Source organism: Perognathus longimembris, chromosome 2 (assembly GCF_023159225.1).
Source record: "Perognathus longimembris pacificus isolate PPM17 chromosome 2, ASM2315922v1, whole genome shotgun sequence".
Classification (NCBI taxonomy): domain Eukaryota; kingdom Metazoa; phylum Chordata; class Mammalia; order Rodentia; family Heteromyidae; genus Perognathus; species Perognathus longimembris.
This window is the reverse complement of record NC_063162.1, coordinates 12486108-12503795: the sequence shown is the minus strand read 5'-3', so window position 1 is coordinate 12503795 and position 17688 is coordinate 12486108. Positions and strand designations below refer to the sequence as shown.

Below are 17688 nucleotides of genomic sequence, written 5' to 3'. Positions count from 1 at the left end.
AAGTACTTTCAAACCACAAGATTTGTTAATCATGCAGCAACTCTGGGAGATGAAAGATGCCACCACTACTTTGTATGAAACCCCTACATCTTCAGCTGAGACCCAGGAAGCTACTGCCTCCCTGTAAACTTACTCCCCCACTCAGTCTAGAAATAGTGATTTGAAAAGAACTACAATTCCTGAAGGCAAATCCAAAGCCTTAGTATGAATAAAAGATGTTTGGGGCTGTTTTGAAGTCCACAGCTGTAGATGGTTTTAGAACACAGTGTTTTAAATGTGGTTTTAAATGTGGACAATACTTTTTCTAACAATAGAGAACTTTCCATAGTCTGAGCTGATATAGTGACCTTTCTACTGCATCCTTTATCTGGAAGGGACAATTTATTGGATGCAAAATTGGCAGTCTCTGATATGAAAATGCTTTCAGGCAGAATCATTGTTCGGGCATCATTTAATCTATTGTTTGCCAAAATAGAATGCATAATAAGTACAAGATAATCTACTGCAGCTCAGAAAGAAAATTCTAGGTTGTAAACACACACACACACACACACACACACACAAAATTGTTATTTCGCAATTAAATACATGCATGTCTTAGAATGTTTGTGACAAATACAGTACAAGAGTGTTATTTATAATACACACATATATCCATTTTTTCCTCTTTTACTATTAAGGATGCAAAATCAAGAGTTTAGAGGCCACTATCAACATACATGGCACAGAAACTAACAAGAACATGGCTTGGGATATCGCTCAATAATAAAATGCATGCTGGATGCCGTAGGTTCTATCCTCAGTATTGAAAACACTAACAAGAACTCAATGAATTAGAGGGATGTACTCTATCTTACTGAATAATCAAAAGTAAATAAAAGAACAATATAATTAGTAAATTCACAGAGCCTGGGGTAAGAAAATCTAATACAGATCCTGGCTTTGCTGCTTTGCAAGCTCAGATGAGGTCTTTACTTCTTGAACCTGGTGCCCCATCTGTAAAATGAATATTATGACAGCAACACCCTAGGTCGCTACTAAACTCTGGAACATCAGAGGCAATCTGTAAATGGGCATTTTGAAGCTGCAAATTAAAATACTTAAAGGACTGACAATAGAAATTGAATTGGACCAGTAGATAAGTCCAGAGATAATTGGGAGGGAAAGAGCTACCTTAATTTTATAAAGGGTGGAGCCACTACCCAGGGCTAAGCAACCACTACTGCTTTTTATTTATTTATTTTATTATTATTATTATTATTTTTGCCAGTCCTGGGCCTTCAACTCAGGGCCTGAGCACTGTCCCTGGCTTCTTTTTGCTCAGGGCTAGCACTCTGCCACTTGAGCCACAGCACCACTTCTGGCTGTTTTCTATATATGTGGTGCTAGGGAATCGAACCCAGGGCTTCATTTATACGAGGCAAGCATTCTTGCCACTAGGCCATATTCCCAGCCATACTGCTGCTTTTTAATAAAAGCAAGGTATTATCAGATGCTCGAATTTTTATGTGAAATTGTCTGACTTTCAAACATTTGTGACTAATTAATAAAACCAAAGCAAAACAAAACATTGTATACATCTCCACCTTTCAACAAAACACAACAAAATAAAGCATATTCACAGGGCTGCCATGGTCTTGACCTATGTATTAGTATTAAACCTGTGCTAAAAATATTCATAACCACGAAGCCTGAATGAAACTACTGGGAACAATGGCAAAATTAGCCATGTCCTGTATTGTCAAGTAATTAGTAAAGTAGCATTTCCAAAGTTATTGATTAAGATTTCTAATGACAAGATAACACTGTTGCCTAACCCTATCTAGAAAGTGAGAGAAGAAGTTTAAACAAAAACACACATGGAAGGCTTCAATTTGTTCTTGGCAACTGCAGAGAATATAAAAATGTAGTCATTAAACTTGCTGACAGTATATACATTTGATGAAAACAGATCCAGAAATATTGAATTCTAGAGAATATTATCCCTTGTACAATCCACTTCATAACTATAAAATGTGTACCCATCAGTAAAAATGCACACATAAAAATCCAAATGTGGCAGAGACATCTTGTAAAAGTAGTTCAATCAGCAGTTATTGAATAATTCTTTGTTCATAGCCCTGCAATAGGTATAAAACAGAAGAACAAAGTGCTTTGCTTTTCCTTTTCTGATGGAACCCAAGTACTATCTTTAAAGAATTTCAACATAGACATTCTCAAAACAAAGCAAACAAAAATAACCCACACCAGGATGAAGTGGGTGGTGGATATCTTCAATAGGACAGATGGATTATTTGGCTCTCTCTCTCTCTCTCACTCTCTCTCTCTCTCTCTCTCTCTGTGTGCGTGTGTGTGTGTGTGTGTGTGTGTGTGTGTGTGTGTGTGTTCTGGGATTCTTTCACTTATTTATTTTTCAGGATGGAATGGTTTGGCACAATTAATTTTAAAAATCACACTGGCATATGGAGTAGCAGGAAAGAAAGAGGCAGCCTGAAAATAGAAAATGGAGCAAATGGTAATGCCTAAAAATGTAAAAAGAGTTTTTACAAATAAGAGTTGTAAATGGTTTAGGAGCTTGTCATGTTAGAGCTTAAGGAAAAGCTAAGGCCTAAGGGACCACAGAATCCACGAAGGATATAAAAAGGTGCCAGACCAACCATGGCTGAAATACACGCCTCGAGGAAGCATCGCCCAAGGTTCACAGAGAAGTCACCCTCCCTGTCCTCATCATACCCTTGCCTAAATGGCCAAATCTCTAGAGCTCTACTCCTCCAGGAAGCCTTTTCTTCCATAACTTGACTTGGGATTGCTACTTCGTTCCCCAAATTCCTAACCTGATTTAGTTTCTTTAAGTTATGTCAAACACCCCCTTCGCTATGATTTTTCCACTTCAAATTTTCTTATTGCCACAAGCTTCCAAATGGTGAAAGAGTTTCTAAGTCAGCAGGACTCCTACTTGGCACTGCCACTTTAGTCACTGGCCCACACTCTACCAACTGAGCCATGCCTCCAGCCTCTGCAATAGCTAATTGATATCAGATTGCCATGCTTGAAAATATTTACCACTGATATTGATATTTTCTTGGAATCTTAAAGGCAACATTTTTAAAGCTGGCAACCCATTTGTTTAATGACATGGTTTTCATGGAACTATTCTCTTACAGGTAAAGTACATAAATGTCATTGGTCATTCAAACATCAAAATAAATAATCAGTAAAAATTTAATGAGTACATGCCATGTGCTCATTACTGAGATTTTTATGCAAGATATGAAAATTATAGTCTCTCATACCAAGTGAACTTTCATTTGCATATATGAAATAACCTGTGAAATACAGTAGAAGATAATAGTTGAGTGTAAAAAGCTACAGCAATTCTAAACTCTACTTATGTGCAGTGCTTTAACCATGTGTTTCTGTGCTTCCCCAAACTCTAAAGAAAACGAGAAGAGACAACTGTAGACAGGAGGTAACAACACAACCTGGAAAGCTAAATGGTGAGTGGCTGACACAACCAGATCGAAGGCTGAATGTTAACCTAGGGGCACCGTGTGGATGAGGGACAGACTGGCAAAGACCCCAACTTGGAGGCACAGAAGTGCCACAGAAGGCAGGGAGGAAGGGGTTCCACTGTGCCAGGAGACCAACCCTCAGGGGCACAAGTTGGAGAAGACATGAGAGGCCATGCCAAGTACAACAGCTCTGCTTGCTTTACATTGTACAGGTGAAGTGAGGCAGAGAAGGCACCTGCTACCACTCAGCTAAGTGTTCTGGTACTTCATTGTGTCTTTTCAAGTAAGAAGCTTATATGCTTATATGACCACCACCTCACCCTTCCGCCCCAATTAACTATGGGTATACTTACAAAGGATAGTTTGGATTTTACTTTTACACTAGATAACTAAGTCCAAATCTACAACTGATACTCTCAAACTTTTATCAAAACCATGTGTTACATATCAGAGGAAACCATTAAAGGCCAAGTGGTGGTGGTTCACATCTGTAATCCTAGCTACTCAGGAAGCTGAGATCTGAGTATCAAGGTTCAAAGCCAGCCCAGGTAGGAAAGTCTCTGAAATTCTTAGCTCCATTTAACCCCCTCCCCCCAAAACAGAAGTGGAACTGGGGCTCTAGTGGTAGAATGCCAGCCTTGAGTGAAAATGCTGAAAAATTGTGCCCAGCACTGAATTTAAGCCCCAGGACTGTCACACAAGAAGAAAGATGAGGAAGGAGAGAGGGATGAAGAGGAGGGGGAAGAAAGAGAAGGGGAAGAGGGAAGTGGAAGAGGAGGAGGAAAGAAAAGAAAAGGAAGGAAAGGAGGAAGGAAGGAAAGGAGGGAGAGAGGGAGGGGAAGAGGAGGAAGATAAAAAGAAGCCATTGAAATAATGAAAGAAAGAAGAGGGACAGGCCAAGGACCCGTTGACTTTTAAAATAAGCTTTACATGGCCTGCAATCCAGGTCTTGGCCACACACTGCTTTCATATAGACTCTAAGGCAATCATAATGGATTTTAACATTTTTAGACGATAACATTTTGAACTCAAAGCCTTGTACTTACTGAGCAAGTGCTCTACCACTTAAGCCATGCTCCCAGCCCTTTTTGCCTCTTTAACCACTATGATCCTCCTAGCCATACTTCCCACTGTTTTTATTATTGTATAGTCCTTGAAAATCTAAAGCTTTGGGTCTTTAGATTTTCAAGGACTATTGAACAATAAAAATTTTCAAGAGCTAGGTAGCAGTGGCATATATCTGTAATCATAGCTATTTATGAGGTTGAGATTTGAAGATTGAGGTTTGAAGCAGCCCTGGCAGAAGAGTCAGTGAGATGCTCTTCTTTTTTTTTTTTCCTTTCATTTCATGAAAGCTTTTATTCTGAGAATGAGAGAATGGAGTTCTGCTATGTAGACAATAGAAAAAATACATTTTACTAGCAATAGGAATAGAAGCCTTGTTAAACCTGTATCAACACCTGATTCTTCCAATAAGTAAAAGCCCCCTGTCTAACAGTTATTTGGAATCTCTTTCTTTGCCTTATGGAAAGAGTGAGACTCTTACTACAATTAATCACCAAAAAGTCATAAGTGAACAAAGCTACGAGACCGTTCCCTGCCCCCAAGTCGAAGCCCCAGTATCAGCATAATAAGAAAATAAATAAGGGCTGGGGATATAGCCTAGTGGCAAGAGTGCCTGCCTTGGATACACGAGGCCCTAGGTTCGATTCCCCAGCACCACATATGCAGAAAACGGCCAGAAGCGGCGCTGTGGCTCAAGTGGCAGAGTGCTAGCCTTGAGCGGGAAGAAGCCAGGGACAGTGCTCAGGCCCTGAGTCCAAGGCCCAGGACTGGCCAAAAAAAATAATAATAATAAAATAAATAAATAAATTGCAAGAATCAGGATTTCCAACTGGTCTATAATTATGAATTATATAACTCATTTATTACAGGTGAAGCACTGTGCAATAAATCTTATAAATATTCTCATTTAATCCCCATGCTTTTATAACAGCAAATAATAGTGTTACCTCCATTTGATAGATGTGGAAACTGAGGTACATAGAAAATAAGAAACTTGCCTTAGGTGACACAACCACTAGGTATCAAACCTGCAATTTGAAAAAAAAAAATCTCTGCCTCTGGGGCTCAAGTATTTAACCAGTCTCTTATGTACCCAAAAGGAGTATGTATGCCCTCCTTCAAGTCCACATTATGCACTTGTAATAGAAGTAACTTTGAAATTTACCAATAAAACAGTCATGTTATCATGGGGGAAAATACACCCTTTGTCTCCTGTGATTCTAGGAGTGTGCAGAGGCAGAAAGATGTTCCTGAGGAAAAAGAGTACCCACTAGAAAGACAAGCAAGAAGTGACCCAGGGTCAGATGGTACCCCTTGTCAATAGTAGGGGGACACCTAACCTTAGAGAGCCCCAAGCCTCACCTAATGGGCATCGTAATTTCTGTAGGTGAATATGCATTCTCCTACACTTTCATTCCATTCCCAACCTCCATTCTTGGCTCTGCTCAGGTCTTTCCTTAATGTCTTATGTCAGCTGGTTGGGCAGTGCACCTATGATATACATGCGAAGGGAGCTGATAAATTCTAAATGACAGCAATTCATTCTGAACAGTAGCTAGTACAGCACCTGCCACCTACTAAGAGGTGCTTGGTAAGTTAATTATAGCAAGCAGAATGTTAATGAATGGCTCTAGTGCCAAATCCAGGATGTGAAGAGGAACCCTTCCGGTGAAGCTACAATGAGGAAGACTATTACAGTGACGGTGACTCTAAAGTTAAAAAACAAAAGCCACTAGTGAAGCCAAGAGTCAACGAAATGGCTAAGTGAATGATTATGACTGTGTGGTTGGGTTATTTACATGGCAGCCATCACCTTCTGTAAGAAAAGTGAGGATACGCTGAGCACCAGTGGCTCATGCTTGTAATCCCAGAGAGCCAGAAGGCTGAGATCTGAGCATCACGGTTCAAAGCCAGCCCAGTCAGGAAAGTGAGACTTTCATTTCCAATTAACCACTAGAAGTTTGGAAGTAGAGCTGTGGCTCAAGTGGTTGAGCAAAAAAAAAAAAAAGCTCAGGGATAGTGCCCAGGCCCCAAGTTCAAGCCCTAGAATTGGCATAAAAAGAAAAAGAAAAGAAAAAAGTAAGGATGACGCATCACTGACGGCATTTAAAACTAGGCAGAAAGAGGTACTTCCCACTCCACAATGTGCTTTCCGAGGGTTCCATGTACCCTCAACATCTGCAGAGTTTCTGTTTCAACTCCCACATGGGCATGGGGGCATGCTTCCCATGAGTGAGGTTATAAAGAAGGGCCATGCCAGGCTCAGAGTTCCTGTCCACGAATGTCTACAAGGCGCCTTGGGGAACTCACAAGCCTGGGGAGTGGGTGACCATCACCACGGGGAAGCTAAGACTCAGCTCTTTGTATTGATGGCTGTTTGGGGGAACCCCAGTACTCCCCACTCCAGGCTGCTGCCTGCTACCACTCCTCAGGCCTGTTCCTGCCAATGTCATGCTCTAATTGACCCACGGTCACCTACTGTGGCAGAGCTCATTTGTAGAAACAGCTGTGACTCTGAAAGCAGAAAAACCTGTCCAGCATTTCCATTTTCTCTCACAAAACCCAAAAGGCATGAAATGCTCATGTTGCATTTCCCCTGCCCCCTTTCCATATGACATTTAGCCATAAATCTTATTAAATCCCAATCATCTGATTACTAACCTGGCTCTCACCCCAACCTTTAAAGTATGTATATCATGGAGACCTAATGCCAGAAGTCAGATTTTAATGTAAAATAGAAGCATGGGTATTTCAGAAGCCTTAATCACTGTTAATTGTCTGCATACTCTAGCTCAAGTACATCCTTTAGAAAAGAAGTAGTAAACACCTGTCCCAAAGTCCTAAATCGACAATCATCTAACTACTAGTGCTTCCAAGGTGTGGCAGGAGAGAAGGGGCATGCTGAGCTACATATTAATAAAGGGAAAGGTTAGCAGATGGTTGGTAAGGTTGGTTGTTATACCAGCTACTGAAAATAAGAAATAAAATGTAAGCATGGTCAGATTTGTGTGCACTCAAAAGTATCCCTCCATCAAAAAAATTAATTAAAATGTCTTGCCAATATTCCCCAGAGAGAGTAAATGGTTTAAAAATGCAGAGCAGTGAAATCCCTTATGTTCTAAACATAAGGTATAACCTGTTCTCAAGTCTTGAAATAATTTGCCAGCTTCCAATTTAATTATGACTGAGATTCAAGTCAACTGTCGGGAGTTTGAGAGATATTTTCTGCAGATCCCAGCTGGCAGCCAGTGGAAAGACTCCAAGCACCTTCTAAATATGCCATGGAGTAGAACGGAGGAGAGTAGTCAAAAACAAGAAAGTTTTCCTTTCTGATTTGGCCACTAAAAATATAATCAAACGGATGGCTTACTTCATTTACTTATAGTCTCTTTATCATGTAAAATTTTCCAAAGCATCTCTTGAGTTTCCTGGAAACCAAAACAAAACTCCACTCTCTGTATAGTACAAAAGACACAGGGGATTTCCAAATTCATTTTAAATTAATAAATATAGTTATTTTTATAGCTACTTAAATATCATGCATATTTAAATGTTACATATGTACAAATTATACATTTAAATATTACATGTAGTTAAGTAGAGACCTAGAGACAAGTTGAGATAAGCTAACTTCATCACTTTGACCCCTTTTACTCAGAAAATCATAGAATGTACACTACTGCATACTTATGAAATGTAAAGATGTAGTTGCTATTATTAAGATTCAGATTCTATCTTTTGAGGAAGACCCAGACAACGTCAAAGAATCTTCTGTAAACATCAAGTGATGACATTACCATAGAAAGAATGAGGGATAAAAAAAAAGTTGGGACAGAGTCTTGGCCTACTGCCAGTATATGGCCATTGTCAGCTTTAACTTTTATTGTTGTGATTCTTGCCAACTTTTTTTCCAGTAAATGTCTAGGGAAAATCAGTCAATAAAAAAAAAAATTACAAAATCCACATTACTTGATTTTTTAAATTAGCACAGTCTTGAAAAGAATGTTCATTTACTTGAAATTTTTATAGCACAAAAAAAGCCATCATGAATTATTCATCACCTACAGCGTGCCAACCTTGCATTCCTTCTAACTTCTTGACAAGTATGCACATGTGAAGTCCTTGGAGTGCTGGGAGGAAGGCAGAGCCCAGCTCTCTGGAGGCATTGGGACACTGAGCAGAGCCACTGGAAGTAAAGAGGGCTAGCCACAAGGCCCAGCTGCTTTCTGTGAGGCTGCCCACTAGCCTGTACTGCAGAGACCAAAATAAGGCACATCCTCTTATCTTAAGGGGTCCAAATGTGAAAAGAATGAGCAGTGACAGCCACAGGCTGCAGGTATAAGTGGAAATGTCTGCAGGGCTGTGTCAGGCCACCTCTAAGGCTGTCTAGTGGATTTGATGGACCTACCTACCTGCAACTGGTTAAACTAGGGTGGGCTCCTTCGAACAGCCATGTCAATTTTGCCATCCTATTCTATTCATGATATCAGTGTTTATACAACATGTTTATACAAACATGCACTGCACACATAAGTAGATTATCATGTTAGCCTACTATAATAAGCATTATAATAAAATGAACATTATATTATAATAAGATGAGTTTATCCCTGCATCATTCCTCATCTTTGAACAGGTGGTCCACACCCCAGTCTTTAAAGCGAGTTTACAAAAGGAAGAGTCAAACCTTTGTAGTCTTCGGCTATGTGATGAGGTTCCATGAGCTCAGTTGTCTGCAAGTTATGAACATGTACGGGCACTAGAATTCCAGCTCTTCTTCACTGGGTGCCGGCACACTGAAGGGCTGCGTCCACTCCTAGGAGGAAAGGCTGGGCCTGGCTCTCCTCCCAGGAGTTTGTGGGCTGAGTTAGACTCAGGGAGGGGTGTGGACCAGTGGGTGTGCCACAGCCAGCTCAGGAAGAATGAGGAGTTTCCTGTGTGATTTCAGCTCCTTCCTTACCTACAGAACCCTCATCCCCATCTCCTCCCCACCCGGCCTTCAGCCCATTCCAATGACCACTCGTGAGAGCCCATTGGTTCATTCATGCCACTGCTACAGAAAATGCCCGGTCTTCTGGGAAGCTGCTGCTCAAATTTGCCAAGAGTTCCTGGTATTTTCCTCCCCTCCTCACAAGGCAGAATCCAGATTTTGGTCGCTTGCATTTCACAATAACTCAGACACGTGAGACACAGAAAGACAAGGATTGATTTTTCACGAGCCTCCTTTTTTTCCCCCTCTCAATGAATTATCTACACCAGATGGGATTTTTTATTATAACTTGTTTTTCAGTAGTAGGATTTTTTAAAAAAATACTATAACTTGGAGAGGAATTTTTTTCCTATCAGCCTCTTCGTCATGGTTGGAAACTATTTCCTGGCAAAGTGCCCCTGGGAGACGCCTGGACTTTGAGCCATTTTATGTTAGGTACACACTGGCTGAACAGAACGAGAATGACCCCATCCAAGAGGCTCAGGAAAGAAAGAGATACTTATTTTCTTTTGGTCTTGGTGATGAGTTGGATTCCCTGTCACCCAGAACCTAGCTCTTTTTCCAGGTATTTCTAAGCACCAGGGATTTTGAGTACTAGAAAAGTTACACAGCCACGGTTTAAATGGGAAGAGACAGGAAAAATCTTCTCAGTCTCAGGTACAAGCATTGCCTAAGAGATAGAAGAAAACTGGCATTATTATTATTTTCTTTTTCTTCCTTTTCTCAGGGGATTGAACTCGGGGCCTAGCTGCTGTCTCCTTAGCTTTTTTGTTCAAGGCTGGCACTCTACCACTTGAGCCATACCTCTACCAGCTTTTGGGTGGCTAATTGGAGATAGGAGTCTCATAGACTTTCCTGCTGGGGCTGTCTTCAAACAAGAATCCTCAGATCTCAGCCTCCTGCATAAGTAGGATTGCAGGCATAAGTCACAAATGCCAGGAACAGCATTATTGTTTTAATTGCACAGGTACAACTTTTAATTTCCCCAATAATCATAGCCATCCAAAAGAAAATATTAATTTAATGGAAGCCTATAATCTATCCTCTAGGGGAGGGGGGTAAACTATTTTGAACATATTGATTAAGTACAAAGTTTGGTGAACTCTCCCTCTCTTTGTGTTTTATTTTGCAGGGGCTCCTGTGGACAGCTCTACTCAAGGGTTGCCTAGGCTCCCTTCCCTGGGAAGGGCCACACCCTGCAACTCTGTGCCTCTGATAATGTCCTCCTGACTTGACAGCAGCACCAGACGCCAGACAAAGGATCATAACTGGATGGTCATTGACACCTGGCGTCTGCAGAGCTGTCACGTGTTAATTGTTGCCAAAAGGTCAGTCGCCCTTACAGAAATGTGATTATGCCCACCTACTTAGCATTCTCACCACAGTGATTGCATATCTTAGCCTAATGTTTGATTTTGCTTTTGTCCATGTCTTGGGAAGTTTTCCAATAGGAATAAAACAGAAGTCCTTTATGGGGTTCGAATTCCTGGCCTAGTATTTGATAGGCATGTGTCCTACCACTGACAGACATGTTTTCAGATCTTTTTCTGTGATGGTTATTTATTAATTCACTTATTGAGAAAGAGAGAGAGGAGAGGGTGGGAGTCCTAGAACTTCAGCTTAGGGCCTGAGCACCGTCCCTATGCTTTTTCACTCAAGGCCAGCACTCTACCACTGGAGGCACCGTTCTGCTTCTTTGGGGTGGTTAATTGGAGATGAGAGTCTCTCAGATGCTCCTGCCTGGTCTGACTTCAAACCCTGATCCTCAGAGCTCAGCCTCCTGAGTATCTAGGATTATGGAAGCGAGCCACCTGGCCCCAGCCACACTGGCTATTATGTTTTATAGTCTTACTTTCTGCCAGGCAAGCACCTGGACTGCAATCTTCCTAATTTAGCTTTCCTGTTTGTAGCTATGATAACAGGTTTTTTGCCACCATGCCAGGTTTTTTCCTGATGAGATGGGGTCATGAGGACTTTTCTTCCCACCCTGGCCTTGAACTATAATTCTCTAGATCTCAGTCTCTTGAATAGCTATTATTATACAGATGTGAGCCCTTGTGACTGGCGGGAATGTAAGTCTTTTATAGTTACATTTTTAAAACTTCTTGTTAACTTTCCCTTAAAATGTAATGGGGACTAATTTTTCCTAATTTCTTAAAGTATTTATTGTCTCAAATTATTAGTCCTATCTACTTTAAATGAAAGAGGGAAGAAAGAACCAAGCCCAGAGTTTCAACTACTTTCTAAAGCTAAAAAAAAAGGTGTCTAGGTTAAAAACATTGCATCTTTACCTTTTGCAAGGCAGGACAGCTGCCCTTTTAGGGTGATCCAATTTTGAAACTTTATTACCAATCAAGTAATTCTTATTTTGGAGATAGAGTCACATAAGCTTTTCTGCCCAGATGACTTTGAACCTCAATCTTCACATCTCAGCCTCCTGATTCGCTAAGATTACAGGCGTAAACCACTGACACTTAGCAAAATAATTTCAACTTGTAGTCCTCAAATCTGACTTGTTAGTTTAACCAGAGATTGTTTGGTTGGCGGTTTATTAGAATCAAGAAATCTGCTACTTACACCCCACAACTGTTCACTAATTAAATGGTAATATTACTTGTCTTTGTAACATCAGACATGGCTGTGTGTTCCTTGTTTCATTTAACCCATCTTGGAGACCAAGAGCAGAGCCTTTTCTGAAGTCTGACTACTAAATGTCCTCACAGTAAATAATAGTGTGATTAACACATAAAGGGCTTTCTATTGTATATTGACCTGTGTTGGAGAAATGTCTGCTTAACAATCATTCAACAAGTTTTTTGACCAGGGACTTACAATTAAGGTGTGCTATGTGAGATGGATAAGATAAGGGGCATTTTCTAAGCATATCTGACCAGAGATGCCTCAAGCTTGGCATAACTATTCACCACAGAACAGTTCAGAGAACTCAGCTCTAAGAAAGGAGAAAGTAAGGAAGGATTTTAGAGACAATTTCTAATTTGAAACATGAGAAGTCTTAAATCCAGGAGAATTGAGGGACTTGTCCGAGGCTAGACAGAATGTCTAGCCTCGTGCTGTGGGTGATGCTGGGTTTTGCTACTTGAATGGATCCGTGTGCAGGTAAAATGTGAAGCACAGAGGTGCTTACCTGTCTGGGAACACAGGCAAATGCCTCACCTGACAACAGATCATGGTCTGGACCAGGCCCAGATTTGCTTTTCAATTACAGAATAGGAGACGAGGCTGACCAGAATGTAATTTATGATGGCTTATGAGTGACAAATAGCAGATATCCATAATGAAACTTTCACAAGGCCCTGGTCTCATTTTTTAAACTAAGCAGAAGAGACAGAAACGTGAAGCAAATTGAATTCCATAAGAAAAATGATTCCACTGGGGAAGATGAAAATTAAATTTCTTAAAAGGTCATATTCAATAAAGAAGAAGAACCTTCTAGACCTTATCTAGAAAGACAAGGGGAAAGAAAAGTTAAGTGCTGATGGGCCACTTCCCTTGAACTTGGGTTTCATTGATGTTGCTATAAAAGCCCAGGTGACTAGCTTCAACCAAAGCCTAGTTATGGGACCACAATGGAGAGGAGAGCCACAAAACGAAAATGACCAGACAATTTAAACAGTGCTTAAACTAGAAAGAAACAGTCTTCTATCTCTCTGCTATCAGAGCTGGTTTCTGCTTATTGTTTCCTAGACATATCCCATGAAATTAGTTTTGACTGGCAAATAAATGTTATGAATGTACTGTTGCATTACCAATTCCTTTTGTATACAGCCACTCTATATCTCAGAATTAGCCCTTACCAAGAGTTTGTTTATGCTTTCCGAAGACTGTATATGAGGGAAATGTTCTTATCTAAATCAAAAATCATTTTTGTATTTGTGCAATTCTCCTGAATTAATATCATTTACAAAGAAAGCCCCATCTCTGCCAGGCTACAGAGAGAAAGGATAGCCATAGCATGCAGCTTCCCTCCCCTGGGGACCACTGCTTAGGGCAGCAGGCAAGTGTAGATAGCAGGTGCCACCCACTGACTACCAGGAAGAAGAAGACACCCAGCTTCTAATCCTGCTCTAGTACCAACTCACCAATGATCCCAGGCAAATCACCAAACTCTTCCAAATCTATCAAATGGACCACTGACTCCTGCTTCTCTACTTACAAGAGGGGGGATTACTTCCTTCCTTCCTTCCTTCCTTCCTTCCTTCCTTCCTTCCTTCCTTCCTTCCTTCCTTCCTTCCTTCCTTCCATTTTCTCCCTTTCTCTTGCCCTTCTTGTCTTCCTTTCATTCATCTTCTCCCTCCTCCATTTCCACTCTCTTCTTCCTTTCCTCCCTCCCTCTCTTTCTTCCTTCCTTCTCATTTCTTTTCTTTTCTCTCTCAAAAAAAAGAGATCTGAAACAAAATCTCTAGCACATTGGACTCTATATTCAACAACACACAGGCAGGATGGGGAAGGAATGAGGGCCATATGAGAATTGACCATCTTGACTTAGGCTTATCCAAATCACTCTTTTAAAAGCTTTCCTTTACCATCTACCACTGCCAACCCAAAATAGGGATAGTCTTTTTCAAAGTTATTCTGGCTATGAAAAAAGAACATGTCTCACATCTATCAATTATTCTCCATAGCAATTAAGAGTGAGGACTATTATTAGTTCCTCTTTCACAGATGAGGAAACTGGACTAAAAGGGAAAGTAATCATTGTCAAGGTCACAGCTTATAGAGAGAAGGGCAGGAACTTGCACTGTAGAGCATGATCACTGTTCCACAGTAAGAAGTGTTCCTAGCTCCCCCTCAGTGTTCTCAGAGCTCCTCCAAGGAGTGCTACACAAGTAGTCCCCATGGGTGCCATTAAGTAGAGGGGTTGATGTGGACTTCTAGAGATAGAAGGAATAACTAGAAGAAGAATGCACTTTGTGGTTGCCTTAAGAAGCTTTCTACATCTTTCCAAACTACTACCAGAAGAAAAACATTCAGTTCTAGTGTATTCCCTTCTGGTCCCTCCACTTGATGAAGGTGTTCCATAGCTAAAAATAAACATATATTGAAAAACTCCCATCCTATTCAATCCTTTCATGTTACAAAGAGAAAAAGGTAGGCCAGATGAAAGTAAGTGACAGGGGCATGGTTCCAGAGAGTGTGCAAGCAGGGACTCAAATGCCACAGGCTCCAAGGAACGCTCCAAGATGGGTGCTCTCCCTAAATCAAGTACTGGCCCTGAAGCATACACCCATGTTCTTATCCATCAGATGCCCCGGGCCACCTACTGGAGCTCTTCCCACCCCAGCCTTCAGCCCTCTATGTGCAGTCTGGGTGATAGATGGAAGAAGGGTGCTATTGTTATTATTTTAAACATGTTTAACATAGTAGGCAAAGAGGCTAGAGACAGAATAATAGCAAGAGCCCCACCAATTGAAGATGATGGGATTCATGAAGGATATGCTGGGAGTCTGATTTAACACTCACACTATACTTTGCGATCTCATGTAGAGATGAAAATACTAAGGCTCAGAAAAGCTAGGTCACTTTCCCAAGTCCAAGCTGAATGGAAGAAGTCCATTCTTTCTCCACATTCAAACCCCATCAAAGTATCTCGCTATAAGGTAAGGCATGGAAGGTAATCCCCTAGACACAGGGAGTGAACCAACTATAGAAAGTCTCTGGCCTAAAACTCTGGCCAGAACTGGGCATGTATCAAATCCTTTCAGTACATTTTTTAAGTTAAAGAATTATGCTGCTAGAAATGTCAATGATAAAGTAAGAGCTTCGAGGGAATATGAATACCCAAATGTAATGGAAAGAAGAACTCTCATTCCTAAAGCTTTGCACAGCCAAACAAAGTGGAGGTGATGTGTGTGTGTGCAAATTTTAATTTCTGAACCCAAGAGCCTAGTAGAGTGCCAGATTCTTTGGCAAACCAGACATTCCAGATTGTTATTGCCATTGTGCCATCAGCTTGTGGCAACTGGTCCTTATCAACATGTCTCAGCTAACATCCTACACAATCTTACTCTGGCATGCCTGTGAAATTCTCCTAATTACAGTTTCTCTGATTCTCTATCACAGTTTGAGATCTATCTACATTGTTCAGAATTTGGCAAGATTAGCTCACATCTTTCCTTGATAGCCCAAGTACATACAGAAAGTTGAAGAAATGAGGTTTAGAAGCAGTGATCAGTGTTTCTTGCCCAGGGACCAGTACATACCTCCCGCCTTTGTCTCTGCAGAGGGCAATTAGGGAAAAGTCAGAAATAGATCTGGTGACTCAAAAAGTAGAGCACAAGAAGAAGTTCTTGGGTTAAATCCTCAGTACTAGAAAGGGAGGGAGGGTTGGAAAGGAGGAGAAAGGGAGGGAAAGAAGGAAGGATGAAGAAAGGAAGGGAAGAAATAGGCCCCAAATGGTATAGTAGCTGGACACAAGTGGCTCACATCTGCAATCTTCACTACTCAGGAGGCTGAGATCTGAGGATCACATTAAAGCCAGCCCAGGCAGGAAAGTCCATGAGATGCATATCTCTAATTAACCATCAAAAAGGTAGAAATTGGCAATGAGTCTCACAGATTTTCCTGACCGGGCTGACTTGGAACCCTGATCCTCAAATCTAAGCCTCCTGAGTAGCTAGAATTCGAGGAGTGAGCCACCAGCACCTAGCTTAGGTTTCTTCTTTTAAGAACACAGGTCACAGGTCAGACAGAGCTGACAAAAACCTGTAACCCTAGCTACATGAGAGGCAGAAAATGGGAGGATGATTATATCTGAAGCCAGTCCCAGCAAAAGCAAAAAAGCTTAATCCTATCTAAATAAAAAGCAACTAAATAAACTCAAAATAAAAATAAAATAAAGTGCTAGAGGTATAGCTCAAGTGATACAGCACTTGTCTAGCATGTGCAGGTTCTTGAGTTCAAACACATAGTACAAACAAACAAATAAATAAACCACAAAAACTAAGAGACCAGTCCTACTAGTCATCTGTACTAATGATCCCATATAAAATAAATTATCCTTGGTGTACAAATGCAACCTCATCTTGAAGTAGAGGAAAGTAAGACCACATGAACTTGGGGGGGGGGGTGCGGAGATACATGATTCAACTCATACCAAAATGGATCTTTTCTTTGACTGTTATTAAGTCCCAGGACTATGCCAGAACCCTTTTTGTCTACTTCTGGATTCTGTAGAAACAAGAACTCAGAACAGTCAGTAGGTCTTAAGACTCATGACTCAAGAAAGAGCATTCTAGAAGAGGAGGAAAGAATGGAGTTGGTGGTCAGACAAAATCCACCCTCCTGTCTTCTTTCCTCAAGTAGAGGGTCAGAGAAAAACCTCTCCATCTCCTTATACACCAGCACAATTGTCTTTTTCCCCCCACCCCCACTCATCATAGCTTATGTAAAGCCAGTCCCAAGAGAGTTTTTAAAAACTTTAAGTGGTACTTATGAAACAGTCTGAGTCAGAAACATGAACAATTACTAAAAAGTACATACTGGAGTGAAGAACATGAGTTTGGCGGCTGGCAGGGCCTCTCTCTCTCCAGGCCTGGGGGCAAATGCTAACTGGGATCGACACTCAGGAATTGGCACTGGGCTTCCCAAACAGCTGCCCTAGCCCAGCAGAGTGAGGGCACAGAGGCAGCCAGCCTCCCGAGGCACACCCAGCCCAGGGTAGGGCTGCTGGCTGTCAAGGCCATCCACCTGCAGAGAGAAACCTGCAGAGCCAGAACCTGCCACACCATGCTCCTCTTAGGCAGCCTGTGCAAATGGCTTCTACAAGACAAAGCAGGTCTTCTGTGTTCAGAGGCACCGAAACCCTGACACACCAGAAACAGAGCATGGCAAATGTGACAGTGACATTTACCATGGAGAAGCTAGCCCACACCCGGCATGGGGTTTAATAAATCCATCCATTTAGACAGTCCTCGTATTCATTTTCTGTAATTAGTTATTATTTACAGCACCAATTTTGAAGCTTTGTTCTCAAAATTTGTTCATGTCAATATAAAATTCCACTGTCATGCAATTTAATGGATATTTCTTAGCCTGGTTTTAGAATAAGTAGAACTTTTGATCCCAAAAAGTATAGACTGAAGTATAGGGTGAAGATTATGA

General features: G+C 41.1%; 1 protein-coding gene across 2 annotated transcripts in view; it reads right to left on the bottom strand.

The window, feature by feature from the left end:
• The window catches only part of Ablim1 (actin binding LIM protein 1), a 243101-nt gene that overhangs the window by 173287 nt on the left and 52126 nt on the right, over positions 1-17688 (bottom strand). Inside the window, exon 1 of one of the 2 annotated variants that reach the window (XM_048338185.1) lies at positions 9265-10305. The exons of the other annotated variant lie outside the window; for it this stretch is intronic. Within the exon in view, the coding sequence (XP_048194142.1) occupies positions 9265-9298 (34 nt within the window). The 5' untranslated portion in view covers positions 9299-10305. Of the gene's footprint in view, positions 1-9264; positions 10306-17688 lie in introns of those variants that run through there. 2 annotated transcript variants of the gene reach the window in all.